Source organism: Phyllostomus hastatus, unplaced genomic scaffold (assembly GCF_019186645.2).
Source record: "Phyllostomus hastatus isolate PE091 unplaced genomic scaffold, TTU_PhHast_1.1 phas_contig_254, whole genome shotgun sequence".
Classification (NCBI taxonomy): domain Eukaryota; kingdom Metazoa; phylum Chordata; class Mammalia; order Chiroptera; family Phyllostomidae; genus Phyllostomus; species Phyllostomus hastatus.
In genome coordinates this window covers 22,289,419-22,315,485 of record NW_025333810.1, presented here as the reverse complement: position 1 = coordinate 22,315,485, position 26,067 = coordinate 22,289,419, and the positions used below count along the sequence as shown (strand labels likewise).

The window sequence follows — 26,067 nt, the reverse complement described above, 5'->3', positions numbered from 1 at the left end:
TATTCCATGAACAGGAAAGTCTGACTCTAGCATAGTCAATTTCATGAGGCACTACCAGGCACCCCTTCATGCTTTTCTCCTAATACTCAGTACGATTATGTCTTCCCGGGAGCCTGCACCTGGCAGAAGGAAAATTCTCCTCTGGATGCACAAGTGTTGCAATATTAAGTGATGTTCTGAATCAGCCAGAGGGATCTGCTGCACAACCAAGGCAAAACCTGAGGCTCCAAACAGCTGGTGTAGAGCCCTGGGTAAACCTGGTGCTGTGCTGGGTGGCACCTAAGATGCCCTTTCTGGAAAGTGTGAAACCTGAGAACTTTCCCTTGAGGACAGCCCTTTTGCTATGGAACTCAGCTGTGATTTGTAACCATGAGAAGCAAAACAGGAAGTTCAAACAACACTCACCCTACGATAGCCCAGAACAGTTCCCACAAAGGGAAGGGGTGTCGGCCCAGGAATTCCCAGCTTCTTAAAAATTCCATGTGTGTGGGTCCCATATCTTTAAAGTGAAGGAGAAAACCATGTTATGGGGTTAATGGAACAGGTGCAGAGCTGGACCAGTCAAGCTAGGGAATGAACATGTAGGCAATCAATAGTAACAACAATTCCAACAGCAAAACTACATTAACTTGTCACCTCCTTTCCCACTTCCACTGTGAGATGCACAAAAGCTAATGATGATTATAAAAAAAGCAGCTGAAGTTTCACAGACCCAATATGAGTGAGTACTAGTTAAATGTTCCCAAATGTGAGTGCCCCTGAGAGGTTCAGGTTGGAATATTTCTAAAAAATTCAGTCATTTCTTTAGTAAACTGACTCTTCAATGACGTTGAGATTGTATTCTATGTACACACACAAAATAAATTCTGCTCCAATGATGAGATTTGCTTAACTGTACTCACTCAATAGCAGAGAGTTACTGTGAGCCTATCGAGACAGTGTTCTTACAGTTTGCTCAGTGACTTTTAAGCTTTACTTCCCTCTATGCCATGACTCTGTTTTAAGATTTGGCTTTTCTTAAATACTCATGTATCACCATAGGAAGGCCTTATAATAGCTACAGTGATCTTACCCACAGAATGAAAACTGTGTTCAAAGCTTCCACTGGTCTTGTAGAAACGTGAGTGCCTGTGAGCTACACCCAAGTCTCTGTTGTGAGGCAATGTGATGGACTTGAGCTCTAGAGAAGGGTGATGGACCCATGTGCTTCCTGAATGAAATGGTATAAAGGTACCAATGAGTAAAGATGCATTTCCAGGCCATTCTTCCCCTCGAGGTATCTGGTCTTCCAGCCTGTGATCCTCACCTGCTAAGCCCAGTGCCAGGCTCTCTCATTTTCTCAAGGAGGACAGTCAGAAAGCAGTTTGTTTACTGCTTCTGTGTGTCAACTATCTCAAAGTCCCAGTAAGGCTGCTGCTTCCCACGGTAAGCCTGCTTGTGACTCATCTTTCCTGTGTTATGTGTGGTGTTTCACAGCTGGGGGTTCTGAATCCTTGCAAGCCTTCCCACTCCAGCATCACTGAGAGATGGAAGACTGGAAGGGCAAGGAGAGGCTGAAGAAAGAGGCTGCTGACAACCATTTTAAGGGTGAAGTTGCTGGGCCTACAAGACTCACCCCACAGAGGCAAATTAGAAAAGTATGGCTGACAAGGAGGCTCTGTATAACAACTGTTCTGCATGCTCTACCAGCACGTTCCGCTAAAAGGGGCCTGCCAGACTTCTGCACCTTCCTGTTTATTGCAAAAAAAAATGTGCTAAACAACATAAAATATGTTTCAGAAAGCTGAATTACAACTTTGTCTCTTCTTCTTTGGAGGTTGGCCTTTAAGAAAGTATAGGTTTCTAACATTCTGTGCAATATTAATGATCTTATAATAAGTGATGAAAAAAAAGTAAAATAATGCATAAAAGGACTCATGCCCAAGGATGGCAGAGGCACCTGAGCCAGGCCCACGTGGGTGTGTGCATCCTTCCTCCAGAAACCTGGTGAAGTTGTGTGCATTGACTGTCAAGACCCTTGGATAGTCCCACCCCAGTTCTTCCTTTCCCCATGACAACCATGGCAAATCAATTAAAACCATTTCTGCTTCTGAACTTCATCATGTTCCATGAACTCTCAAGTGAGGCCAAGCACTTGAGTGAATGTGTCAGCAATGTTGATCCTCCCAGGGACCTGGTCTGGTATCTAAACTCACATGCTCCATAGCAAGGCAGAGGATGACCTGGGTGAATTCCATGGCTTTTTTCCAGCTTCCCCCTTTTTGGTAGAGTAATGCTGCTTTTGGTAAAGCCAGTCATTTCTGTTGCATTTACATTGCATGGCTATAAGAGGGCATGGTCTGTCTACAGCAACTGACTCACAGCTGTACCAGTGTCTCCTAAGGCACCAAATTTTTTTATCCAGTAGTGAACAGCATCTAGTGACAGGCTCACTGCCACACAGACCACATGGTGTGACTTAGATGGTGTCCCTATCCCCAGGTTCAAGCAGAAGAGATGCCTACCCTGCTGCCCAGTGAGGTCAGGGTTTCTGAAAGAAATATCCTTCCACTTCTTCCAGAAGACCTGTCTTACCACCACTGCCTCACAATCTTGCTTACTCACCTGCACTGTGAGATTAAAATAACCAGTTAGACAAGTATATTTAAATATATATATACAATCTATGTTATGCATGTACGTGTTTGTACAATGGACTCATAGTTCATATATTATTCTAGTTGGGTGAGGTTACTTACACAGCTTTATAGCCACAAATCCTGGACCAACAGCCTCTTTTATTCTACAGAAAGAACATGCTAGAAATAGTCTTATCTCAGTAAAAAAAAAATCCAATATTGAATAGAATGAAGTTAAACACTATCAATTAATTCCAAAATGTCATCAGACAGAAAATATGTTTCCATGATACCCAGTATTTGTAACATTTCTTTCAAAGGATTAAAATTATGTTTATATTTTCTATATTCAGGTCACCATGATTTCTACTCTTAAAGAAAGTGAAATTGAGATAGGAGTAGCACAGGACTTGGAGGGGGCCTTCCCTACCCATGTGTCCAAAATACCTCCTATCCCAACCTGCTCTGTGATGCCAGCATTCCCACTCCTTTTTTTTTTTTTTAGGTCTGTAGTAAAGAACAGACAGACAGTAGCCAGAGCAGAGCAGGGAGAGAAATAATGGAGAACATAAGGGAAGGGTTGTCAAGGAACATGTATAAAGGACACATGGACAAAGCCAGAGGAGGGTAGGATCTAGGGTGGGAGGCAAGGTTGGGTGGGGCATGGGAGCGTGGAGGGGGGGAAATGGAGACAACTGTACTTGAAAAACAATTTAAAAGATGTTTAAGTATATTTCATTGATTATGCTATTACATTTGTCCCAATTTTTTCTCCCCTTTATTCCCACCTCCTTCCCATCAGCATTCCTCCTACCCTTTAGTTCATGTCCATGGGTTATACATATCAGTTCTTTGACTTCTCCATTTCCTATAATATTCTTAACCTCTCCCTATTTATTTTGTACCTACCATTTATGCTTCTTATTCCCTGTACCTTTTCCCCCATTCTCTCCCCTCCCCATCTCTGCTAATAATCCCCCATGTGATCTCCATTTCTGTGATTCTGTTCCCGTTCTAGTTGTTTGCTTAGTTTTTGTTTGGGTTTATTGGGGTTTTTTTTTTAGGTTTAGTTGTTGCTACTTGTGAGTTTGTTGTCATTTTAATGCTGGTATTTTTTATTTTCTTCTTTTACTTAGAAAAGTCCATTTAACATTGCACATAATAAGGGCTTAGTAATGATGAACTCCTTTAACTTGACTTTAGATGAGAAGCACTTTATCTGCCCTTGCATTTTAAATGATAGTTTTGCTAGATAAAGTAATCTTGGGTGTAGGTCCTTGCCTTTCATGACTTAGAATACTTCTTTCCAGCCCCTTCTTGCCTGCAAGGTCTCTTTTGAGAAATCAGCTGACAGTTGGATGGGCACTCCTTTGTAGGTAACTGTCTCCTGTTTCTCTTGCTACTTTTAAGATTTTCTCCTTATCTTTAATCTTGGCTAATGTAATCATAATGTGCCTTGGTGTGTGCTTCCTTGGGTCCAACTGCTTTGGGACTTTTGGGGCTTCCTGGACTTCCTGGAAGTCTGTTTTCATTTGCCAGTTTAGAGAAGTTCTCCTTTAATTTTTCAAATAAGTTTTCAATTTCCCATTCTTCATCTTCTCCATTGACACCGTTATGATTTGAATGTTGGAATGTTTAAATTTGTCCTGGAGGTTCACCTCTCCTCATTTTTTTGAATTATTATTTCATTCTGTTCTGGTTCAATGTTTATTTCTTCCTTCTGCTCCAAACTGTTGATTTGAGTTCCAGTTTCCTTCCCTTCACTGTTGGTTCCTTGTATATTTTTGTTTATTTCACTTTGCATAGCCTTCACTTCTTCCTCTATTTTTCATCCATACTCAGTCGTTTCTGTGAGCATCCTGATTACCAATATTTTGAACTGTGCATCTGATAGGTTGGCTCTCTCTTCATTGCTTAGTTGTTTTTCTGGAATTTTGATCTGTTCTCTCATTTGGGCCATGTTTCTTTGTCTCAGCACACCTGTAACACTGTAAGGGGCAGAGCCTTAGGTATTTGTCAGGGCAGGCCAACCCTGTGGCACTGTATGTGGGAGAGGGGTCGAGAGAGAACAATACTGTTTGACCAGATCTCCCCCTGCTTTCAGTAACTTCCTCTGATACCCACAAGCAAATTGAGCCCTTGTGGTGCTGATTCCTGGGTGGGTGGTTTTGTGTATGTTCTAGGACCCTGTGGATCTCTCCAATGAACTCTCCTGTGAGACTGGGAGATTCTTCTGCCACCACAATTCCCATGGGTTTTTACAGCCGGAAGTTTTGAGGCTTTCCCCCCCCCATCCCTGGAACCCTGAGTTGTGTGGTCTGTCTTACTTCCCAGTTGTTCTTACTGTTTATCCACCTGCAAATGTGGGACCACCAGGCGCCACCTTGCCTGCCCAGTCCTCAAGCCATCACCTTGCCATGCATCCTCTCCCCCAGCTGTCAGTCTCTGACCCTCCTACATTAAAGAAGAATGTTTCTTCTTTCATTCCATGGTTGTTGGACTTCTATACAGTTCAATTTTCTGGCAGATCTGGTTGTTTTTCATTTTTAAATTTGTTGTTGTCCTTCTTTTGGTTGCATGAGAAGGCAAAGTGTATCTACCTACATCTCCATATTAGGAATCACACTCTTGAAAGGAATTCCTCTGCTAGATGGTTTGATTCATCCTCCTGTACAGTAACTTACTAGCAAAAATATTTAAATATGAATCAGCTTGTGGGGTTGTGCCTTTACAGGCTGTTAGCAGGTTTCATATCAGGGGGAAAATAAATTTCTATAATGATGCCAACCCACTGCAAAGACTAGAAGATAAAAGTGAAATAAAAGAGTACAATGTCAAGATTTCTGAAAGTTTCTTCTGCTTTAGTTTTCTCACGTAGAGGGAATACTTCCATCGTTCTGCCTATTATAGGGTGACAGAACTGAGTTGTAGGAGGAGAGTGTCAGGGGAGAGACACTGAAGAGAGGGAAGACCTAGCATGAAGCAAAAGGGACAGTCTCCAGCCCCCCAGGAAGTCTGGAGTGCACCCTGGCTCATGGTGTAAATTATGCCAGGCAGTGGGAAGGAGAGGAGCAGGAACAAACCTAGTGACACAAAAGCCAATCCTTGCACACATCTCTTGCAGCAGACCCTGAACTTGGAAGGTGAAGAAAATGAGACAAACCCCAGGCCACACCCTTTTGCTTCCAGGATCCCAGAGCTGGAAGGTGGATGAGGACCTCACCACACAGAACCCCATTGTTTTTAGTCTGCCTCTGCTGAACTCTGGTTAATTAGTCTAGGTCTACTCAGACCAGTAGTCATTCAAAAAATCACCCTAGGAGTAAATAATGTCACCAAAGTGTATGGGTTACAGAAATAGAGAGTTGGGAGCAGATAGAGTATTACTCCTTCAAAAAATCATGGTAAGATCAACAGTAACCCATTTGGTGTTTGTAGCCCCCAAAATGTAAGCAACTTCCCCTTTATTGACTGTTGTATCTTTAAAACAGAGAAGGGAAAGTGAGGCTTGGTGAGCTCCCCAAGTCCAAGATTACAGAGAACATGAGCCTGGACAGTTTACTTACAGATAGATGAGCACCAGGCTGGTAGCCAGGAGAATCCAGGTTTCTGTGGAAAAGCTTGGGATCAGGTCCATGGCCACTTTCCTCCCAAGATTCTCTCCTCTGAGTTTTCCTTGCAGCAGTATGTGTTATGCTTTACCAGCCTGCGAGTGTGAAGCTTCCTTCTTTCCCAACCCAGCTGTGATTCAGCTGAACGGAAATGATTAGGCACTGAGAAAGTAGGTGGGGCTAGAGCAGCAGCCAGCAGAAAGGCCATCTGACCTCCAACTGTAGCTGCCCTTTCCACCTTGACAGTTGGCATAACATCCTGGAATTCCCACTTTTTTCACCTTTCAGATCATATTCTGTGGGAAATCAATAAACTACTCACTCCATTTTATCAGTATTTTATCTGAATGACCAGATACTCGAGGTAAATCTTTAAAATGCCCTTGACTCATGGCTGCCTGAACTAAAACATACTTGAAATCCTTCAAAAAACCTAGGTGTACATATCTTTACCCATGCAGTTTTCTGACCCTGTGCCTCCAGAATGCTCCTACTTATCCTTCAAAACTTGGCTCAGACAGATTCTCCTCTGTTAGAGCCACCCTATCCAAACTCCTTGAACAGATAAAATTGCTTCCTCCTCTGGGCAACTTCTAGTCTCTGCAGACAATTCTATTATTGTCCTGTCTACTCTCCATCATCACTGTGGGTCTTACAAACCAAATTCACTTCCCAGACTGAAAGCTTATTAAGGGCATAGACTGGGTATTAGTCACCATTATGTCCTTAGTCCCTAGAACAACACTTTATGAATAGTGGGCATTGAGAAATGTTGGTGGAGTTTAGCTGGTGACTACTCCATCTTCCTGGATAGTTAATACAACAAGTGGGCCTGGCTGTGCCTCATTCATCATTGCTTCACATTCAGGCTGACCCATTAGGATTTTCTTGACAAGGAGCTTCCACAAGAAAGGCAGGACATGGACAAGATAGTCATGGCTACACTAAGCTTATCAATTCATTCTGCTTTCTGTTCCACCCCTCAGAGCATCCTGTGGTAGACAAGCAGTCAGACAGTTTCATGACCAATGGATGGATCCCTCTCTCTAGAAAGACCACAAGTCCAAGAACAATGGTATGAAGTAGAGAATAGCAGAATAGCAGTCTGAATGACCAAGTGAACCCCCAACACCTTACCCACACTTGACATGGCAGATGTCACTATGGGAAGCACACATAGCATGCAAAACTCAAAAAAGATGACATGAGCTTCTTTTTGGGGGGAAACAGGGCCAGAGCATTTGGCTTCCAGTTTTGACCAGTAGGATTTTTTAAATTAAAAAAAAATTATATTGTATTGATTATACTATTACAGTTGTTCCAATTTTTCCCCATTTCCCCTGACCACCCAGGACACCCAACCCTCTCAGACAATCCCCACATCTTTGTTCATGTCCATTGGTCCTGTGTATAACTTCTTTGGCTACTCCATTTCCTATAGTGTATTTCACATCCCCATGGCTATTCTGTACCAACAAATTTGTACTGCTATACCCTTACACCTCTTCACCCATTCCCCCAAACCCTCCACCCACCCAGCAACCATCAAAATGTTCTCTGTATCCATGATTCTGTCTCTGTTCTCCATGTTTGCTTAGTTTGTTTTTTAGATTCAATTGTTGATAGATATGTATATTTGCCATTTTATTGTTCCTAGTTTGATCTTCTTCTCTTTCTTAAATAGGTCCCTTTAACCTTTTGTATAATAATGGTTTGGTGATGATGAACTCCTTTAGTTTTTCCTTGTTTGGGGTGCTCTTTATCTGCCCTTTGATTCTAAATGATATCTTTGCTGGGTAGAGCAATCTTGGCTTTTCATGACTGAACATTTCTTGTCTTTCCCTTATAGCCTGCAAAGTTTCTTTTGAGAAATCAGCTGACAGTCTTACGGGCACTTCCCTGTAGGTAACTAATGTCTTTTCTCTTGCTCCTTTTAAGATTCTCTCTTTATCTTTAACATTTGACATTTTAATTATGATGCATCTTGGGGTACTCTTCTCTGCATCCATCTTGTTTGGGACTCTCTGTGCTTCCTGGGCTTGCATGTGTATTCACCAAATTAGGGAGGTTATCTTTCATTATTTTTTCAAACAGATTTCCAATTTCTTGCTCTTTCTTTTCTCCTTCAGGTATCCCTATGATGTGAATATTAGAATACTTGAAGTTGTCCCAGAGACTCCTTACACTACCCTCATCTTTTTGGATTCATTTTTCTTCTTGTTGTTCTGATTGGTTGATTTTTACTTCCTTATGTTCCAAATCACTGATTTGATTCTCAGCTTCATTCACTCTACTGTTGTTTCCCTGTATGCTGTTCTTTATTTCAGTTAGTGAATCTTTCATTTCTGACTGGATCTTTTTTATGCTGTGGTCCTCACTAAATTTCTTGAGCATCCTTATAATCAGTGTTTTGAACTCTGCATCTGATAGATTGTTTATCTCTATTTTGTTTAGTTCTTTTCCTGGAGTTTTGATCTATTCTTTCATTTGGGTCATGTTTCCTTGTCTCTTCATTTTGGCAGCTTCCTTGTATTTGTTTCTATGTATTAGGTAGAGCTGCTATGGCTCCCTCACTCGGTAGTGTGGCCTAATGAAGTAGGTGTCCTGTAGGATCCAGTGACACAGCCTCCCCTATTACCCAAACTGAGTAATAGGGGAGCTGAGTACCCATGTGAGCTGAGTACAACTTCTTCCTGTAGTTGAACCTTGATTGCTGTTATCAGGTCAATTGGAGGGATTTGCCCAGGTCAGTGAACTGCAAGGACTGGCTGTGACCATAGACCATCAACTTCTGCCCTCCATGGAGGTTCAGATGTGCAGGGTCAGTGTGGTGGTGCTGTGATGTGGTCTGTAGCTATACACTGGGTGCACTGGGTCTGAGATCTCCCAGGCAGTGCAGGCCAAGGTCAGCCCCCACCTGTTCTCTGCCCAGGGCATGAGCTACAAAGTGATCTGCAGTATGCTGATACTTGTGCTGAGCTTGACACTATGAACTTATGCTGGCTATTGCTAGTGCCATGGCTGGAGCCATTTAGCAAGAGGAAAGGGGGTTGGGGGTTTGCTGAGGCTGGCTGTTGCTTGTTTGAGAGAATTTAGGAAGTTGTGAAGCATGAACCAAGACCAGCCATTCATATGGAAAAGCCACTGTTATCAGCTTGGGTGAGCACATTAGTTGGGTGGAGAGGAGGCTCAGGGGATCTCTAGAGCAGGGAAAACAGAGTTAGCCAGGTTGATGGAGTCTCTGACATGGCATCCATCTGCCAGCTCTATGGCTCTGTTGGAGAAGAGTTCAGAAAGCACACAATGGACCCTGCCTATCTTTGTGTTAGGAGAAATTGGTCCCCCAACCCTCCCTTGATGCCAGGCACTTCAATTCCTCCCTGTATATCATAGGTGCCTTTCAAGGTGTTACCCCAATACTAGAGCTCAGAGGGATGAGTCTGTATGTGGTTTCTTTAAGAGGACTTTCTTGAGACCAGCAGTTTCTTCCACTGACTCAATTCCCACTGGTTTTCATAGCCAGTAGTTATGGGGATTTATCTTCCAGGCACTAGAACTCTGGGCTGGAGGGCCTATGTGGGGCTTGGACTCCTCACTCCTCAGATATTCCCCCTGAATTTTTATCCACCTCAGCTGGGTCAGGACCAGCCTGTTCAGCACCTCTGTGTCTCCACCTCCTCTACCAGTCCAGATAGATGCAGTTTTTTTAGGTCTGTAGTTGTCAGACTTCCATGCAACTTGATTTCTGATGGTTCTGAGTGATGGTTGTTCTGTAGTTTAGTTGTAATTTTGATGTAGTTGTGCGAGGAGGTGAGCCATATTTACCTATGCCTCCATCTTGGCTGGAAGTCCCTGTTTGTCTGATGAGTGGGGGATTTTATAATAGGTGTGGAGGAACTGGTAGGAGAAGGCCTGTAATAGCAGTCAGTGTCACCTGATGGGAGCCACCTGAGGACTGTGCATCTAGAAATTCCACCAACCCATTATCATCACTCAGACTCATGTTTTGTGTCTGCTTGGCCTGAGAAGCCATGGATTAAATAAAAGACAAAACCTTAAAAGTTCCTAAAAATCAGAGAAACAGGAGATAGTTAACCTGTGTTTGTACACATCCTTCTCTCTTTATCTTTCACACAGTCAGCCCTTCTACGGTAAGTGATATTTACTTGTTGCCAATTCTTTAAGTCCCTCTGGCCAGAAATTCTCTACTGTTGCATAAAACTGGACTCAGTAGGTGGATGCCTAACCACCTCACCTACTTCCCAACCACTTCACCTACTTCCTTTTATTTATTTGAAAGTTTGTCTCAAGCCTGAAATTTCTATCATCAAAATTTGTCATCTTTGCATTAAGGTTTCTCCAGGAAGCATCTGTTAAATTCCACAGCTGCCACTGGAAAGTGTAATGCATGAATACATTTATTCATCTGTGCATTGATTCAAGGCCAAGTGCATGAATGTTATATATAGTTACCTCACCAGGCTGTGGGTTCCAGACCATACAGTCTCCATTCTTGGGAGCAGCCTCCTAGTGGAAAGTGCAAGACACATAACTGCCCAGAATGTGGTGAATCCCTCGAAGATATGGGATAATGGAACCCTACAGAAAGGGAAGTAGATGGGGTTGCAAGCTCGAATATTTTAAAAGGAAAAACAGGAGAGTTTGGAAGATGATTCTAAGGAAAAGTAGAATCAACACATTTACCTCAATGTACAGTTTAAGAAGTTCTTTCGTGACTCTCTTAATTGACCCTCATAGCATCCCTGTGAGACAAGCAGTGTCACATTACTCTAATTCTCATTTTACAGATATGTAAACAAAAGCAATTAATCCATGAATCCAGAGCATGGAGCCAGACCCCATTGTTTCAAATTGTGCCAGAAACATGGTTGCTTCAATTCCAAGAGGCGTCCTGAAATAACTTGGCAGATTGTCAGCCTCACATGGGATAACTTTTCCTTCCATACTCCCAGCACACTTCCACTGTAGTTGAAAAAAATATTACAGAGTTGGTTGTAACCCTAAAACGACATGCATGTTGTATCCATTACTAAATTATGTATTCACTGAACTGGTCTCAGCAGAAAGGGAATGTTGCAAACAATTCTGACATGATGCATCAGAATATTTTAGGTTTACAGGAAAGCAGAAAGTAAAAGGTGATGAAACCAACAAATGAAAGAGTAATTGGAGAATGGCTGGCAAATTTCATAGGACCACAGTGCAAGGGAATTAACAAAAGAGGAAGTGTAAGAGGAAAAAAAGATAAGCATCTCAGAGTAGTTACAGAAGGGGAAAAAAGCCTTTACAAACTAACCTAATTGTTGATGTAATCTCCTAGAGATGGGTTTTGTCTGAGACTAGGCTGGCCTCATCCGGGGAATCCTCTCGTAGGCTGCATGCAGAGCCTGGTCAAACATGAATCTTGTAACTTTTCTCCCTTGCTCAAATCCACCAACAGCTGCCATTATCCATAAGATAAAATATAATATCTCTGGGTACCAATGCAAAACACTTGTTCATATTGCAATGACTGACTTCTTCAGTCTTCTCTTGGTCCATTTTCCATGAGCACATGATGTTTTCAGCAAATGGTAAGTTTTACCATCCCCAAGCCTAACAATTTCTACAGAGAAACAGATATGACTCTTACACCAGGATGCTCCTTACAATCCAAATGAATGAGGAGCTTTAAAACATATAAGCACCTGGGCCCACCAAAATATCTGAAAGTAGAAGAAAGGATTGGTATTAAAAAAACGACAACAACAATACTAAAGTTAAAAAAAAAACAACTTTCTCCTTCAAGCATGATAACACACAGCCAGTGCTGAGAATTGGTAATGAAGATATGATACATCGTGCATGAGTTTTCTCCTTCAGAGCAAGAACTTTGTCTTGATTCCCAATCCCTGACCCAGCACACTGCCTGGCACATCACAGACACTTAGTAAATGTTTGCTGAAAGAATAGAAGGCTGTCTGAATGAATCAAATCAATGAAGATTAGTGAGAGCCAGGAGGATAGCAGAGGGCAACCTGGAATCCCAAAGAAGAAACAGTAGCAAGTGAGACAGTGAGTGTCTCCTAAGCTGGTAACTACCTACTAAGCTACTAATCAGAGTGATAAATTTAGAAAATGGTTGAGTAATGAGAACAATAAACCAAGAAGGATATGAATGATCACCTGACACAGCCATCCATGTCAGGTAAACAGTGCAAATACCCTTTGGGGAAGCAGTTTATTTAAGTGGGTGTTTGTTCCAGGGGTGGGAACCAAGCAGTTTCCCATGTCAAATAAACTTGTCATCACTGTGACCTGAGAGTCTCTGGAGGCCTCTGTTGGCACTGCTCCCCAGAACCAGACCCAAAGCACAGACAGAAGGTGCACAGCAGGGCTGGTTCAAAACCTGGCCACTCATTAGGAGGCAACTAATGAGTCTAGATGTCATGAGTCTACTTTCAGGAAATATTGATATTTTTAATTCTATCATAACAACTATGAAATATACTACTAAGAAAAAAATTGTGATATATCACTTGGAATCTAAAATGACATCTTCCAGTCCACATATTCCACATGTCTATAAGAAAAAAGGCATGATTGGCTATTTCTCAGGTTTTTTTGGTTAATGCTTACTTGCTGCTTGTGCATTCACTTTGTCAAATGCAAGAACCTTCTAGCAGTTAACAAGTAGTACACATTGGATATTTTTTTTTAAATTTATGGATTAAAGACCTAAACTCAAGAAAATAACACTTGTTGCTAAGATTGTGAAAAACATTTCTTGGAATATTAGAAGCAATGGGCTAGTTCCTAGGAAAACATAATTTACTGAAAGCAACCCAAGGAGAAATAGAAAACTAAATAATCTGAAAGTCCTAAACATTTTTAAGCAGAAGTTAAAATCTTCCCACAAGAAAAACATCACATCCACAGAGTTTCACAATAACCTTCAGGAAACAAATATGTCTCAGTCTGGTTTCCAAGAAAAGAGAGCCCGACACAGACTTGGGAGCTATCATTTTATTGCAGAATAGGATTGCAGGGGACCATGAGTGAAGGAAAATAGGAATGAAGCATGGAAGGGGGTAGAATTTATCAGAGGGTTTTATGCCAATTGGCTAACACATGCTATCAAAAGCAACTGATCTTTCATCAACAGAGACCATCTTCTGAGAGGCCACATGACCACTACCTCTAGGACTGCCCATCCATGGGAAGGAAAGGGGAAGAAGGTATCTGCTAGTTTCCTCCTCCCACGGGTCAATGTTCTTCCCATGGGGCATGAATTCCCTCAGACTTCTGCACTACAGATGATTTGGTAGGTTGGGAAGCACTGTCAGGTTACACATGTGCATTTTAAGTTAAAATCCATGCAAAAATGGGTCCTGCAGTGGTGGCTGAAACCAGACCAGTAGCCAAAGACCAGGTAAATTAGTTATTAATGCCTTCTAACAAATTATCCCCAAATATAAAAGCTTAAAACAACAAACATTTACTCTGTCAGTTTCTTGTTTAGGAATCCCAGTGTGGCTTAGCTAGAAACCTCTGGCTCAAGCTCTCTCATGAGGTTATACTCCTGTCAGGATGGGCTCCGGTCCCATCCAAAGACTTGACTGGGGGAGGACCCACTTCCAAGTCTACTTAGGTGGTCGTTGGCAGGTTTCAGATCCTTGCAAGCTCATAGACTCAGTCCATTGCTGCATGTTGGACAGAGGCCACCCTCAGTTCTTTGCTACCTGGGTCTCTTCATAGGGCAGCTTACAACATGGCAGCTGGCTTTCTAAAGAGTGAGTGAGTGAGTGAGTGAGAGCAGATGCCCAGGGTGGGAGCCACAGGACTTTTATAACCCAATCTCAGAAGAAGCATCTCATGTCTTTGGCCATAATCTATTCATTAGAAGCAAGTCACGTGACCTGGCCCACACTAAGAGGATGTAACTAAACAGGAGCATAACTGCTAGGAGGCAGGGACCACGAGCTGCCATCCCAGAGAATGCAACCACATGGTGAATCCAAAAGAATCTAGAAGGTATAAGGGAGATGAATGGTAATGGAAAAACATACAATAAAAATAAACTATTAAAAGAAGAAATTTAACAAAGAATAAACTGTGTTTCATGTAAAAACAGAGTCATATAAAATCAATCCAAAGAACTGAAAAAGAACACCCCATGCCCAGCTCATTCTATGAGGACAGTATCAACTTGATCCAATTCAGACAAATGGGACAGGAAATGAAGATTGCATGCCAGTCACACTCAGGAACTTCAATGCAAAAATCCTCAATGAAATAGTAGCAAGCTAAATCTAGAAGTGCCCATACACCATGACCAAATTGGATTTGATCCTGGAACTGAAGGGGGGTTAACAGAGAAAAAATATATAAATATCCATTATCATATTAACTGATCAAAAGAAAAGTTATATTATCTTAACAGTTTCTGTCAATAATACTCAACTCCCATTTATGACACAAAAAACACCTTAAACTACTCTCATGGCACAGAGTTCTTAATCTGATAAAAGCATCTACCAAAAAGCCTAAGGAAAATATTATTCTCATACCATTTTAATGTTTTATTTTGTGAACATACAGTCTTTTCAAAAATAGTTATTTTTCTTAAATAAGGAAGATCCCACCAATTAACTTAAGTTTCTATGTAAGTGGAAAGAATATCATTACATGCTTTTTCTGAGAAATCCTGTTTGTGGATTCCCTGGTGAATGATTTGAAAATCACTGAAAAAATTAAATAGTTGTCTCCCTACGAAGCTGTGTCAACTGGTCAGATTTAAGAGCAGGAAGGGGAAGCAGGGAGGAGGAGGGCCAGCAATTCATTCAGTTGGGAGCACCTAAGTTCATGAGTTAAAGTTGTTGACCTTTAGTCAGAACATGGGTTCCTTTGACAATCAGATAAAAGCAATGAACAGTCACCCCAGAAAATAAACAAACACTGATAATTCTCCATGTAGTTCCAAGGGGTTTCCAAAGAGACAATGTTGCCCTGGCACCTGCCAATCCCAGTAACTTTTGCCAGGGGCCAGCCAAGTTCAGCCTGCTCCTGAACTCCAGCATATATTTTTAAATTTAATCTTTATTATATTTTTGCATTACCATTTAGTTCCCTTATTCCTCCTTCCCCCAGTAATCACCACACTGTTGTCCATGTTCATGAGTGCTTTTTCCTTTTGCTCAATTCCTCCACCTCCTAACCTCCCCCCACCCCACTACCTGTCATCTGCTCTTCAGCATATTTGAATCAATCACATGGCTGTCCCCAGAGTCATGGGACCCTGTCTATCAGTCTGAATTGGGCCTTCACTCTGCCCAGTGCTATGATGGGCCATGGGGACAACATGTAAACAAGACTGTCACAAATACCACTTACAGAGAGGACCTGGGCAGGGTGCTCCACTGAAGGCGGATCTGCCCAAAAGCATTGAGAGCTTGAGGAAGACAGAGATAAGTCAGATCTGGAGCCACCCACAGTGGTGGGTGTGCTTCCCAGGGGAGGTGAAACTCTGCTTATACTACCATGGACAGAAGGGGAAAGAGGTTATCTCAGGCTGCAAGAATGGCTTAACTTACCATTATTATTGTTGTTGAGTGTATTTACCATTTCTTGGTTGCAAACTACAGTGTCAGAACATACCAATCTATATTACTGCTAATAAGGAAGTAATCACTTCATAGGCACAGCTGGGTATCTTCTGCTTCTAGGCCCAAGGCTCAGTCCTGGGCCAGTCAGCAGGGTGCTGAAGGTGGGGCAGGTCCTCTGGAAATAGACACTGGGCTTGGCAGGCCCCATCGTGATCTGCATTGCACTTACTAGGGTCCATTTCTGGTACTTTTTTTAATTGGCTGAGGTAGAATCCACCTAACATAAAATTAGTCATTTTAGAATAAACAGTTCATTATCTTTTAGTACATTCACAATGCTGCAAAACTACTACCTCTATCCAGTTCCAAGACATTTCCATTGCACCAAAAATAAAGTCCTGTGAACATTGAGCAATGTCTCTATGTTTTTGTCTCTCCCGAGCTCCTGGATACTACAAATGTACATACTGGCTTTATTGATTTAGCTCTTCAAGATATTTTATATAAATGTAATCATGTTATACCTACTTTCTTTCTTTCTTTCTTTTTGGGTAAATTTTCAAGGTTCGTTCTTACTGTAGCTGTATCAGTATTTCATTCCCTTTATGACTGAATACTATTATACTGTATCCATATACCACAATTTGCTTATCCATTAATCCAGTGGTTTTCAGTGTTTCCACATTTTGGCTACTGTGAAAAAAAATAGTGCTTTGTACATGCTGGTACAAGTGTTTGGAAAATGTTTTCAGTTCTCCTAGGTATATACCCAGGAGTGAAATTGCTGGGTTATATGGTAATTCTATTCTTAACTTGTTGAGAAACTGCCAAATGTTTTCCACAGCAGCTACACCATTTTACATTACCACCAGCAATATATAAAAGGCTTTCAATGTATTCACATTCTTAACAACACTTATTATTTTTGAATAGTCATCCTAGTGGTTGTAGAGTGGTAACATTTCTGGGATTTTGACTTTGTGCAAACACAGTGGTTAAAAACCTGTGAGAATATGCCAGAGTTGGAAGGGGACAAGGAAAGTGTATGGTTGGGTGCCTGTCCCAGGTGGCCCCTGAACATTCTGTGGACTCCAAGGCCATGTATGCTCTCTTTTGTGTAGACAGCTGGCTAGTAGGGATCCACAGGATGGGATTAATAGGTAGCACTGTATGAATAATTTCAACAGCCTTTAGCTTCAGTTATCTAATCTATAAAATGAGTTTTGATAATTATGTCTTTCCTTCCCAAAGGAGCCCAGATGAGACCAGACCTTGACCTGTGATCTGACGTGGCTTGGAGTCTAGATCTAAAAGTCAGCCATATGGTAGCTATGACTGAAGAGAACATATAATATTGTTTAGCCAGATATCTGACGTTTAGCAGAGTCATCTAGAAATGTTCACTCATGTGAACTCATAAATATCTTAGCTAGTGGATGAGGACAAGAATTATAGAGTAACCCAAAATAGTGTGATATATTTTTTAATTTTTATTGATTTATCTTTTTATAGTATTTTTACCTTACCCTTTAGTCCCCTTATACTCCACTCCTCCCTGCCGATGATCACCACACTGTTGTGCATGCCCATCAGTTCTTTTTCTTTTCTGCTGAATCCTTCCACCCCCAAACCACCCTACCCTGAGCTGTCAGCCTGCTCTCTGAGTCTGTCTCTATTTTGTTTGTTAGTTCAGTTTGTTCATTACATTCTACATATGAGTGAAATCATAGGGTATTAGTCTTTCTCTGACTGGCTTATTTCACTTAGCATAATGTTCTCCAGGTCCATTGATGCTGTCACTAAGAGTAAAATTTTCTTGTCTGTTATGGCTGAGTAGTAGTTCATTGTGTAAATGTACCATAGTTGTTCTATCCACTCTTCTACTGATGGACATTTGGGCTGCTTCTAAATCTTAGTTATTGTAAGTCATGCTGCAGTGAACATAGGGGTGCTTATATTCTTTCGAATTAGTGTTTTGGGTTCCTTGGGATAAATTCCCAGAAGTGGAATCCCTGGGTCATAAGGCAGTTCCATTGTACATTTTTTGAGGTATCTCCATACTGCTTTCTACAGTGGCTGCTCCAATCTGCATTCCCACCAGCAGAGCAAAAGAGTTTCCCTTTCTCCACATCCTTGTCAGCACTTGTTTTTCCATACTACCCAAAGCAATCCATAAATTAAACACAATTCCTATCAAGATTCCAAAGACATATTTCACAGAACTAGAACAAATATTTCAAAAATTTTCATGGAACCACAAAAGTTTCTCAATAGCAACAGAGATCTTGAGAAAGAAAAACAAAGTTGGAGGAATCACACTGCCTTATATCGAACTATACTATCAGGTCATAGTAAACAAAACAGCTGGTACAAGCATAAAAGCAGACACAGGGATCAATGGAACAAAATAGAGAACCCAGAAATAAACCCACATATCTATAGTCAATTCATATTTGACAAACGAAGCAAGCATACAATGGGCTAAAGATAGTTTGTTCAATAAATGGTGTTGGGGAAATTGGACAGATACATACAGAAAAATTAAACTAGACCACCTTCTGACACCACACATAAGAATAAATTCAAAATTCATTAAAGACTTAAATGTTAGACCCAAAACCATAAAAATCCTAGAAAAAATATAAGCAGTAAAATCTTGGACATTGCTCAAAGCCATATTTTTTTTCTAATGTATATCCTCAGGCAATGGAAAGAAAAGAAAAAAAATAAACAAATTGCAATAAAAACTAAGAAATTTTGCACAGCAAAGAAAACCATCAACAAAATAAAAAGGCAACCAACAGAATAGGAGAATATATTCACCAACATATCTAATAAGGGGTTAATATCCAAAATTAATAAAGAACTTACAAAACTCAACACCAAAAAAACAAGTAATCCAATTAAAACATGGGAAAAGGACCTGAATAGACACTTCTCAAAGAGTACATACAGATGGCCAATAGATATACAAAAAAAATGATCAATGTCACTAATCATCAGAGAAAAGCAAATTAAAACCATAATGAGATATCATCTCGCACCAGTCAGAATGCATTTTCTTTTAGCAAAAGAAGAAATATACATTCAAGATTTAGTTGAAAAAATAATAAAAATGTTAAGAGTTTGCTGAGTGGGGGCTTTTTACCTTTTTCCATCATCTTGATGTTTAAATGGCTTTTTTTTCACAGAGAGTAGCGAGGTGGATTAAAAACCAAAAACTAACTATATACTGCCTTCAGGAGGTACATCTCAGATCCATAGATAAATAGACCTAAAGTAAAAGGGTGGAAGATGATATTCCATGAATATGACATTCACAGAAAAGTGGGTATTGCTGTACTTCTAACAGACAAAATAGATTTAAGACAGAAAATGTAATAAGAGCAAAGATGGACATTTTATAATGATAAAAGGGACAATTCATCAAGAAGACATATCATTTATCAATATATAGCCACCCAAACTGAGAGCACCAAAATATATAAACAATTACTAACAGATATAAAGGGAGAAAATGACAAAAATATATTGATAGTAGGTGACTTGAATACCTCACTTATAGCAATGGATAAATCATCCAGACAAAAAGTCAATAAGGAAATACTGGTTTCTAATAACACACTGGAACACATACCCTTAATTAATATATATAGAACTTTCCATCCCAAAATGACAGAATACACATCTTTTCAAGTGTACACGGAATTTTCTCAATGACAGACCATGAGTTGGGCACAGAACTAGTCTCAATAAATTTAAGAAGATTGAAATAATACCAAGCATATTTTCTACCATAACAATATGAAACTGGAAGTTAACTATAATAAGAGAGCTGGAAAAATGACAAATAGGTGAAGATTAAGTGACATACTACTGAACAACTACTAGGTCAAAGAACAAATAATATAAGAAATCAAAAGATTATATAGAGATAGAAAACAAAAAATAACAAAATAAAAAATAAATAATTCTAATTACTGACAATAAAGAAAAAGATTATATAGAAATTGGGATAAATGTAATAGAATAACAATTTTAAAATCAGAAAGAAAAAGAAGCTCCGACCTTTTGTGACAGCATGAGTGGAACTGGAGAGCATTATGCTAAGTGAAATAAGCCAGGTGGTGGGGGACAAATACCATATAATCTCACCTATAAATGGAACCTAATCAACAAAACAAACAAGCAAGCAAAAACCAGAGACATTGAAATTAAGAACAAACTGACAGTAACCAGAGGGGAGGTGGGAGGGAATAATGGGGAAGAAAAAGGAAAGGGTTTTCAGGAACATGTATAAAGGACACATGAACAAAACCAAAGGCGGGTAGGATCAAGGGTGGGAAGTGGGAATGTCTGGGGTGAGGAGAAGTGGTGGTGGGTGGGGAGGAATGGAGACAACTGTACTTCAACAAAAAATTTAAAAAATAAAAAAGAATAAAAAATAAAATAAAATATTTTAAAAGAGAGAGACAGGTGAAAATCAAAATACAATATATCAAAATTTGGGGGACAGAGCAAAAATGGTACTGAAAGTCCCATTCTCTCCCACCCCCTGCCACACACAATAAACAAAAAGGGAGAAGGAAAAAATGGTACTAAGAGGGAAGTTTATAGCATTGCAGGTTTACCTCAAGTAACAAGAAAACTTTCAGTAAATAGTATAACATTACAATTTAAAGAACTAGAAAAATAAAAAATGAACTCCAAAGTCAGTAAAAGAAAGGAAATAATAAAAATCAAATATAAATGAAATAGGGAACAAAAAGATGATAGAAAAAGTTAATGAGATGAAAAGCTGATTGCAAGATAAACAAAACTGGCAAGTCTTTAGCTAGACTCACTAAAGAAAAAAATGGGAAGACTCAAACAAATAAAATCGGAATGAAAAAGAAGTTACAATGGACACCACAGTTATACAAAGGATGATGTAAGAACATCTTGGAAGGGGAAGCGTCCAGACAAGATAGCAAAGTAGGAAATGCTGTGCTTCCCTCCTCCCATGACCACATCAAAATTATAACCAAATTACAGAACAACCATCATTGAGAATGACCTGAAGCCTAGCTGAATGGAAGTTCTATAACTAAGGATGCAAGGAAGAAGCTATGTTGAGACTGGTAGGAGCTACAGAGACATGGAATGGCAAGTCCAACACCCAGGATGTGGCAGTTAAGAAATGGGATGAATATCTCAGCTGTGGAAGTCAATCCCTAACCTCAAACTATACTACAAAGCTCTAGTTATCTAAACAATATGCTACACAGCTGAAAAACAGATACACAGGCCAATGGAACAAAATTCAGAGCCCAGAAATAACCCCACACATATAAGGACAACTAGTTTTTGACAAAGAAGCCAAGAATATACAATGGAGAAAGGAAAGTGTCTTCAATAAATGAGGTTGGTAAAATTGAACAGCTACATGCAAAACAATGAAACTAGACTGGTATCTTACACCATACACAAAAATTAACTTAAAATGGATTAAAGACTGGAATCCAATATGTGAAACAATAAAACACATAAAAGAAAACATAGGCACTCAACTTATGAACCTTGATCTCAGAGGGGTTTTTGTAAATTTGACCCCAAAGGCAAGGGAAATAAAAACAAAAATAAATAAAGGGACTACATCAACATGGTCAACTGTGGTCAATATACAGAAGTGAGGGGGCAATAGAAGGAGGCAAGATGAGGGAGAGGGCAGAGGTCTCAGTCATGCATTCACCTATAGAATTTGACAAGGACTTTGAGTTTTGTTCTGAGTGAAATGAGAAGCCATTAGAGGATTTTGGACAGAGAAGTAACATGGTCTGACTTACATTTCTTAATGTTCACTCTAGTTGCTATATAGAAAACTGTTAGGGGTAGGGCAAAGATACAAACAGGGACCCATTTAAGAGATCATTGCAATAATCTGGAGGTAACTAATGATTGTTTGGGCCATAAATATAGCAGTTGACACAGAGAGAAAGGGGTCTCATTCTGGGTATATTTCAAAGGTATAGAGGATAAGATTCACCAATATACTGGATGAAGACCGTTTTTTTTTAAGGAGTTAAGTCCCTGACTGGTGTGGCTTAGTTGTTTGGGCATCAATCAGCAAAGTGAAAGGTCACCAGCTCAATTCCTGGTCAGGGTACATGCCTGAGTTGCAGGTTCGGCCCCCTAATTGGGTGCATACAAGAGGCAAATGATAAATGGTTCTGTCTCACATCGATGTTTCTCTCCCTCTCTTTCTTCCTCCCTTTCTCTAAATAAATAAATAAATAAATAAATAAATAAATAAATAAATAAAATATTTTAAAAGAGGAGGTTTTTGTTGAGCAATTAGTATAAGATTAGTATAAGATAAGGGGATGGCTGAGGAAGCAGCAGGTTTGAGGACAGGAAGATCAGCAGGACAGTTTTGGACAAGTTTGAGATACCTGTTAGACATCTCAAAGGGCATAGAGGGAGTAGGCAGTTAGAAGTTCAAGGGAAAAGTCCCAAATTGGAGATAGAATTTTAGATGGTATTTTAAGCTTTGGGAGTAACAAAACCACTTAAGAAATGAGTGCAAATCAAGGGCATCTCAACAGCTGGAGATCAGAAGAGTGAGGATGCACAGAGGACAAGCAAGTAACCAGTAAGGTAGGAGAGGTGCCAAGACAACACTGCTCAAAACCAAGTGAAGGATGTGTTTGAAGACAGAGGAAGTGCCCAACAATGCCAACTCTGGCTTGTCAGTTTCAGTAAAATGAAGCCTGAGAACTAATCTCAGACACAGCGAAGGCAGCCTTGACAAAGAAAGCGTCACGACTTGATGGAGAAGCCTGCAAAGGGGCTTCAGGAGAAAGTGGGAAGAGGGGAACTGGAGAATGAGTCCTGACCACATTTGGAGGACTTTTGTGGAAAGAGGGAACAGAGAAATGAGTTAACAGCTAGAGAGCAATGTGGGTGAAGGGTAGATTTTTTAAACTGGGAGATGTCTGCCTGCTGACAGAAAAGATCCAGAAGCTAAGGGGAAAGTCTTTTTGGTTTTAAGTTGGGCTCTCTTAGCTTTGGTCTTTTTGGAAAGGAGTATTTGGGAAGAGTAATTTCCTCGCAAGTGGGAAACAGTAACAAGAAAATTTTCTTTTCCCATATCTCTGAGGAAGTGGGAGGGTTGGAAGGAAAAGAAAGGATGGAGTTGCCCCACTTTCAAAGGAATATAATCAAGACAAAGACAGAGCTTTTGGACTACACACAGTGCAGCTCTTGTTCAAGCTTTGGTCAGTCTTGGAACCTACATGCAGCCACACAAACAAGTCCTCTCTCCCCAAGACAGATAATTCTCTTACACCATGTCCCTGCTCTACAGTTCCTTTCTCCTGTCCCAACACTGGCTGCTCCAGAAATCCCTCATCCATTTACTCAGATGCCTCAAGTTTAAGTTTACCCAGTTGCACTTTGGTTAGAGCAGAGAAATTAAAGGAGCACTGCTCTGAAATCAGACTGGCCTGGAATCAAATCCTGATATCTTTGGGGAAATTATTTAAACCCTCCCTGCCTCAGTTTATTCACCTGTAAAATAAGAATAATAATGCCTATCTTATATAGGTTGTGGAGGATTAAATTAAATATATGCACTTGCCTAGTCCTGTATGTGACACACAGTAAGTGCTCATTAAATGTCAGCTCCCTAGTCTAAGGGCTGTTTCCTTTGTGAAAGTTTTACATTTTACTAGAAGCTTCTTAGGAATGAGAACAATGTCCTTTATTGTTCTCTTTTCTCTTACATCACCCAATAACGAGTTCTTTAGTCAGAACTGATCAAATGAAGATCTCAACCATTTTATGTGGTTTCCTTTATATTTGCTTTCCACCAAATAGATTTCCCTCCTCTGAGGCTCCAGTGTTTCTACCTTACACTTGTCCTTTACCCAGAGATTTCTGCCTCTGTAACATCAAACACTTGAATCCTTAAAAAACTCAAATCAGTAAAGCATTAATTCAAAATGAGCCATTTATCTTCCATGCTAAGGAATAGTTCTCAACACAGGCAAAGACCTCAGTTGGAACTTGCTGCATAGCCAAAATCTCCATCCCCTCATTCCACCCGCAACTGCACTGCTAAGATCCTTTGCTCCAAGCAGGCTCTACCTCAGCAAAATGACAGTGTGAGCAAAGTCAGCCTCCTAAGACAGTTTCCCCCTTATCAGAGTCTGCCCAGCTCCCAGGCTGGCCATCACTCTACTGCCACAGCTTGATTTGCTCCATCAGCTGTCCCCCAGTCCCTGTCAGCATACTAACTCCAGTTTTCTTTCACCCCCTTCTCTTTCTGATTAATACTATCTCTTTTTTAAACTATAAGCTTGCGCTTTATTTTTGTTTATATATCATTTTTATTTTCAATTACAGCTGACATACATTTTTATATTAATTTCAGGAGTACTCCCTAGATACTGGACATTACATAACCAACTAAGTGATCATACCAATTAATCTCACACCCATCTGACACCATATATAGTTATCAGAATATTATTAACTATATTCCCTGTGCTATACATTACATCCCCGTGACTATTTTATATCAATTTGTAATTCTTAATAACTTCACCTTTTTCACCCATCCTCTCAATCCCCCTCTCATTTGGTAACCATCAAAAACATTCTCTACATCTATGAGTCTGTTTCTGTTCTGCTTGTTCATTTATTTTGTTTTCTAGATTCAATTCTTGATAGGTATGCATTTATTGCCATTTCATTGTTCATATTTTCCTTTTTTTTCTTCTTCTTAAAGATGACCCATTAACATTTCACATAATACTAGTATGGTGGTGATGAATTCCTTTAGCTTTTTCTGGTCTGGAAAGCTCTACATCTGTCCCTTAACTCTAAATGATAGTTTTGTTGGGTAGGATAATTTTGGTTGTAGGTTAGCTTTTATACTGTAGCTTTTCATCACTTTGAATATTTTTTGCCAGTCCCTTCTGAGCTGTTGAGAAATCAGCTCAGTCTTATGGGAGCTCCCTTGTAGGTAACTAACTGCTTTTCTCTTGCTGCTTTTAAGATTCTCTCTTTGTCTTTAACATTTTGCATTTTAATTATGACATGTTTTGATGTGTACCTCTTTGGGTTCCTCTTGTTTGGGATTCTCTGCATTTCCCTGGCTTGTATGTCTGTTTCTTTCACCAAGTTAGAGAAGTTTTCTGTCATTATTTTTTTAATAGGTTTTCAATTTCTTGCTTTCTTTTGTAACCTGCTGGCACCCCTATAATATCCTCATTTTTTATACCTTTTTCTTTTTCCTGGTCTGATGGTGTTTTTGCTTCCTTATATTCCAGTCACTGATTTTATTCTCAGTTTTGTCCACTCTGCTGTTGATTCCCTGTCAATTATTCTTTATTTCAGTTCATGTAGCCTTCATTTCTGACTGGATCTTTTTTGTGCTGTTGAGGTTCTCACTAAGTTTATTGAGCATTTTTATAACCAGTGTTTTGAACTCTGCATCTAGTAGATTTCTTGTCTCCATTTTGTTTAGTTCCTTTTCTGGAGTTTTGATCTATTCTTTCATTTGGGGCATGTTTCTTTGTCTCTTCATTTTGTCAGCCTCCCTGTGTTTGTTCCAATGTATTAAGTAGAGTTTCTATATCTCTCAGGCTTGGTAGAGTGGACTAATGTAGTAGCTGTCCTTCAGGGTTCAGTGGTACAATCTCCCCATTCATCTGAGCTGGGCATTCCAGATTTAATCTCCCCCCACACCCATGTTGGCTGTGTATCCTTCATGTTGTAGTTGAGACTTGATTGCTGTTGGCCCATAAATGGGAGAGATTTTCCCCCAGGCCAATCAGGTGCAAGGAGTGGCTACAACCTTTATCACTGACCTCTGACCACTGTAGAGGGTCAGGTGTGCTGGGACCCACCCCACAGAGCAGGACTTACTCCAGCTGGGCTCTGGTGTTCACTGAGTCTTCCCCTTGAATGTGTCACTTGTGGAGGTGGTTGGGTGGTTGTGCTTCAATGTGGTCTGAAGCTGTCCATTGGATGTGCTAACCCTAAGGCCTCCCAGGAGGTACAGGCCAAAGTCAGCCTCTATCTGTGTTCTGCCTGGGGCCACTTAGCATGAGCTACAAAGCAATCTGCAGGTGGCTGCTACTTGCACTAGGCTTGGAGGTGCCCAGGCAAGGCCAACCTCTAAACCATGGCTGGCTACTGCTTAGTGCCTGGGCTTTAGCCACTTAGTGAAAGGTACAAGGCTCGCTG

At 40.3% G+C, this 26,067-nt stretch overlaps 1 protein-coding gene across 1 annotated transcript in view; it reads right to left on the bottom strand.

Annotated features, from left to right (window-relative positions):
• The window catches only part of LOC123818103 (cytochrome P450 3A12-like), a 52,453-nt gene extending 46,089 nt beyond the window's left edge, over window positions 1–6,364 (bottom strand). Inside the window, exons 1-2 of the mRNA XM_045838019.1 lie at window positions 6,185–6,364; window positions 406–499 (exon numbers count right to left, since the gene is read on the bottom strand). Coding sequence (XP_045693975.1) covers window positions 406–499; window positions 6,185–6,255 — 165 coding nt within the window. The 5' untranslated portion in view covers window positions 6,256–6,364. The remainder of the gene's footprint in view (window positions 1–405; window positions 500–6,184) is intronic.
• Window positions 6,365–26,067: the final 19,703 nt, after the last annotated feature.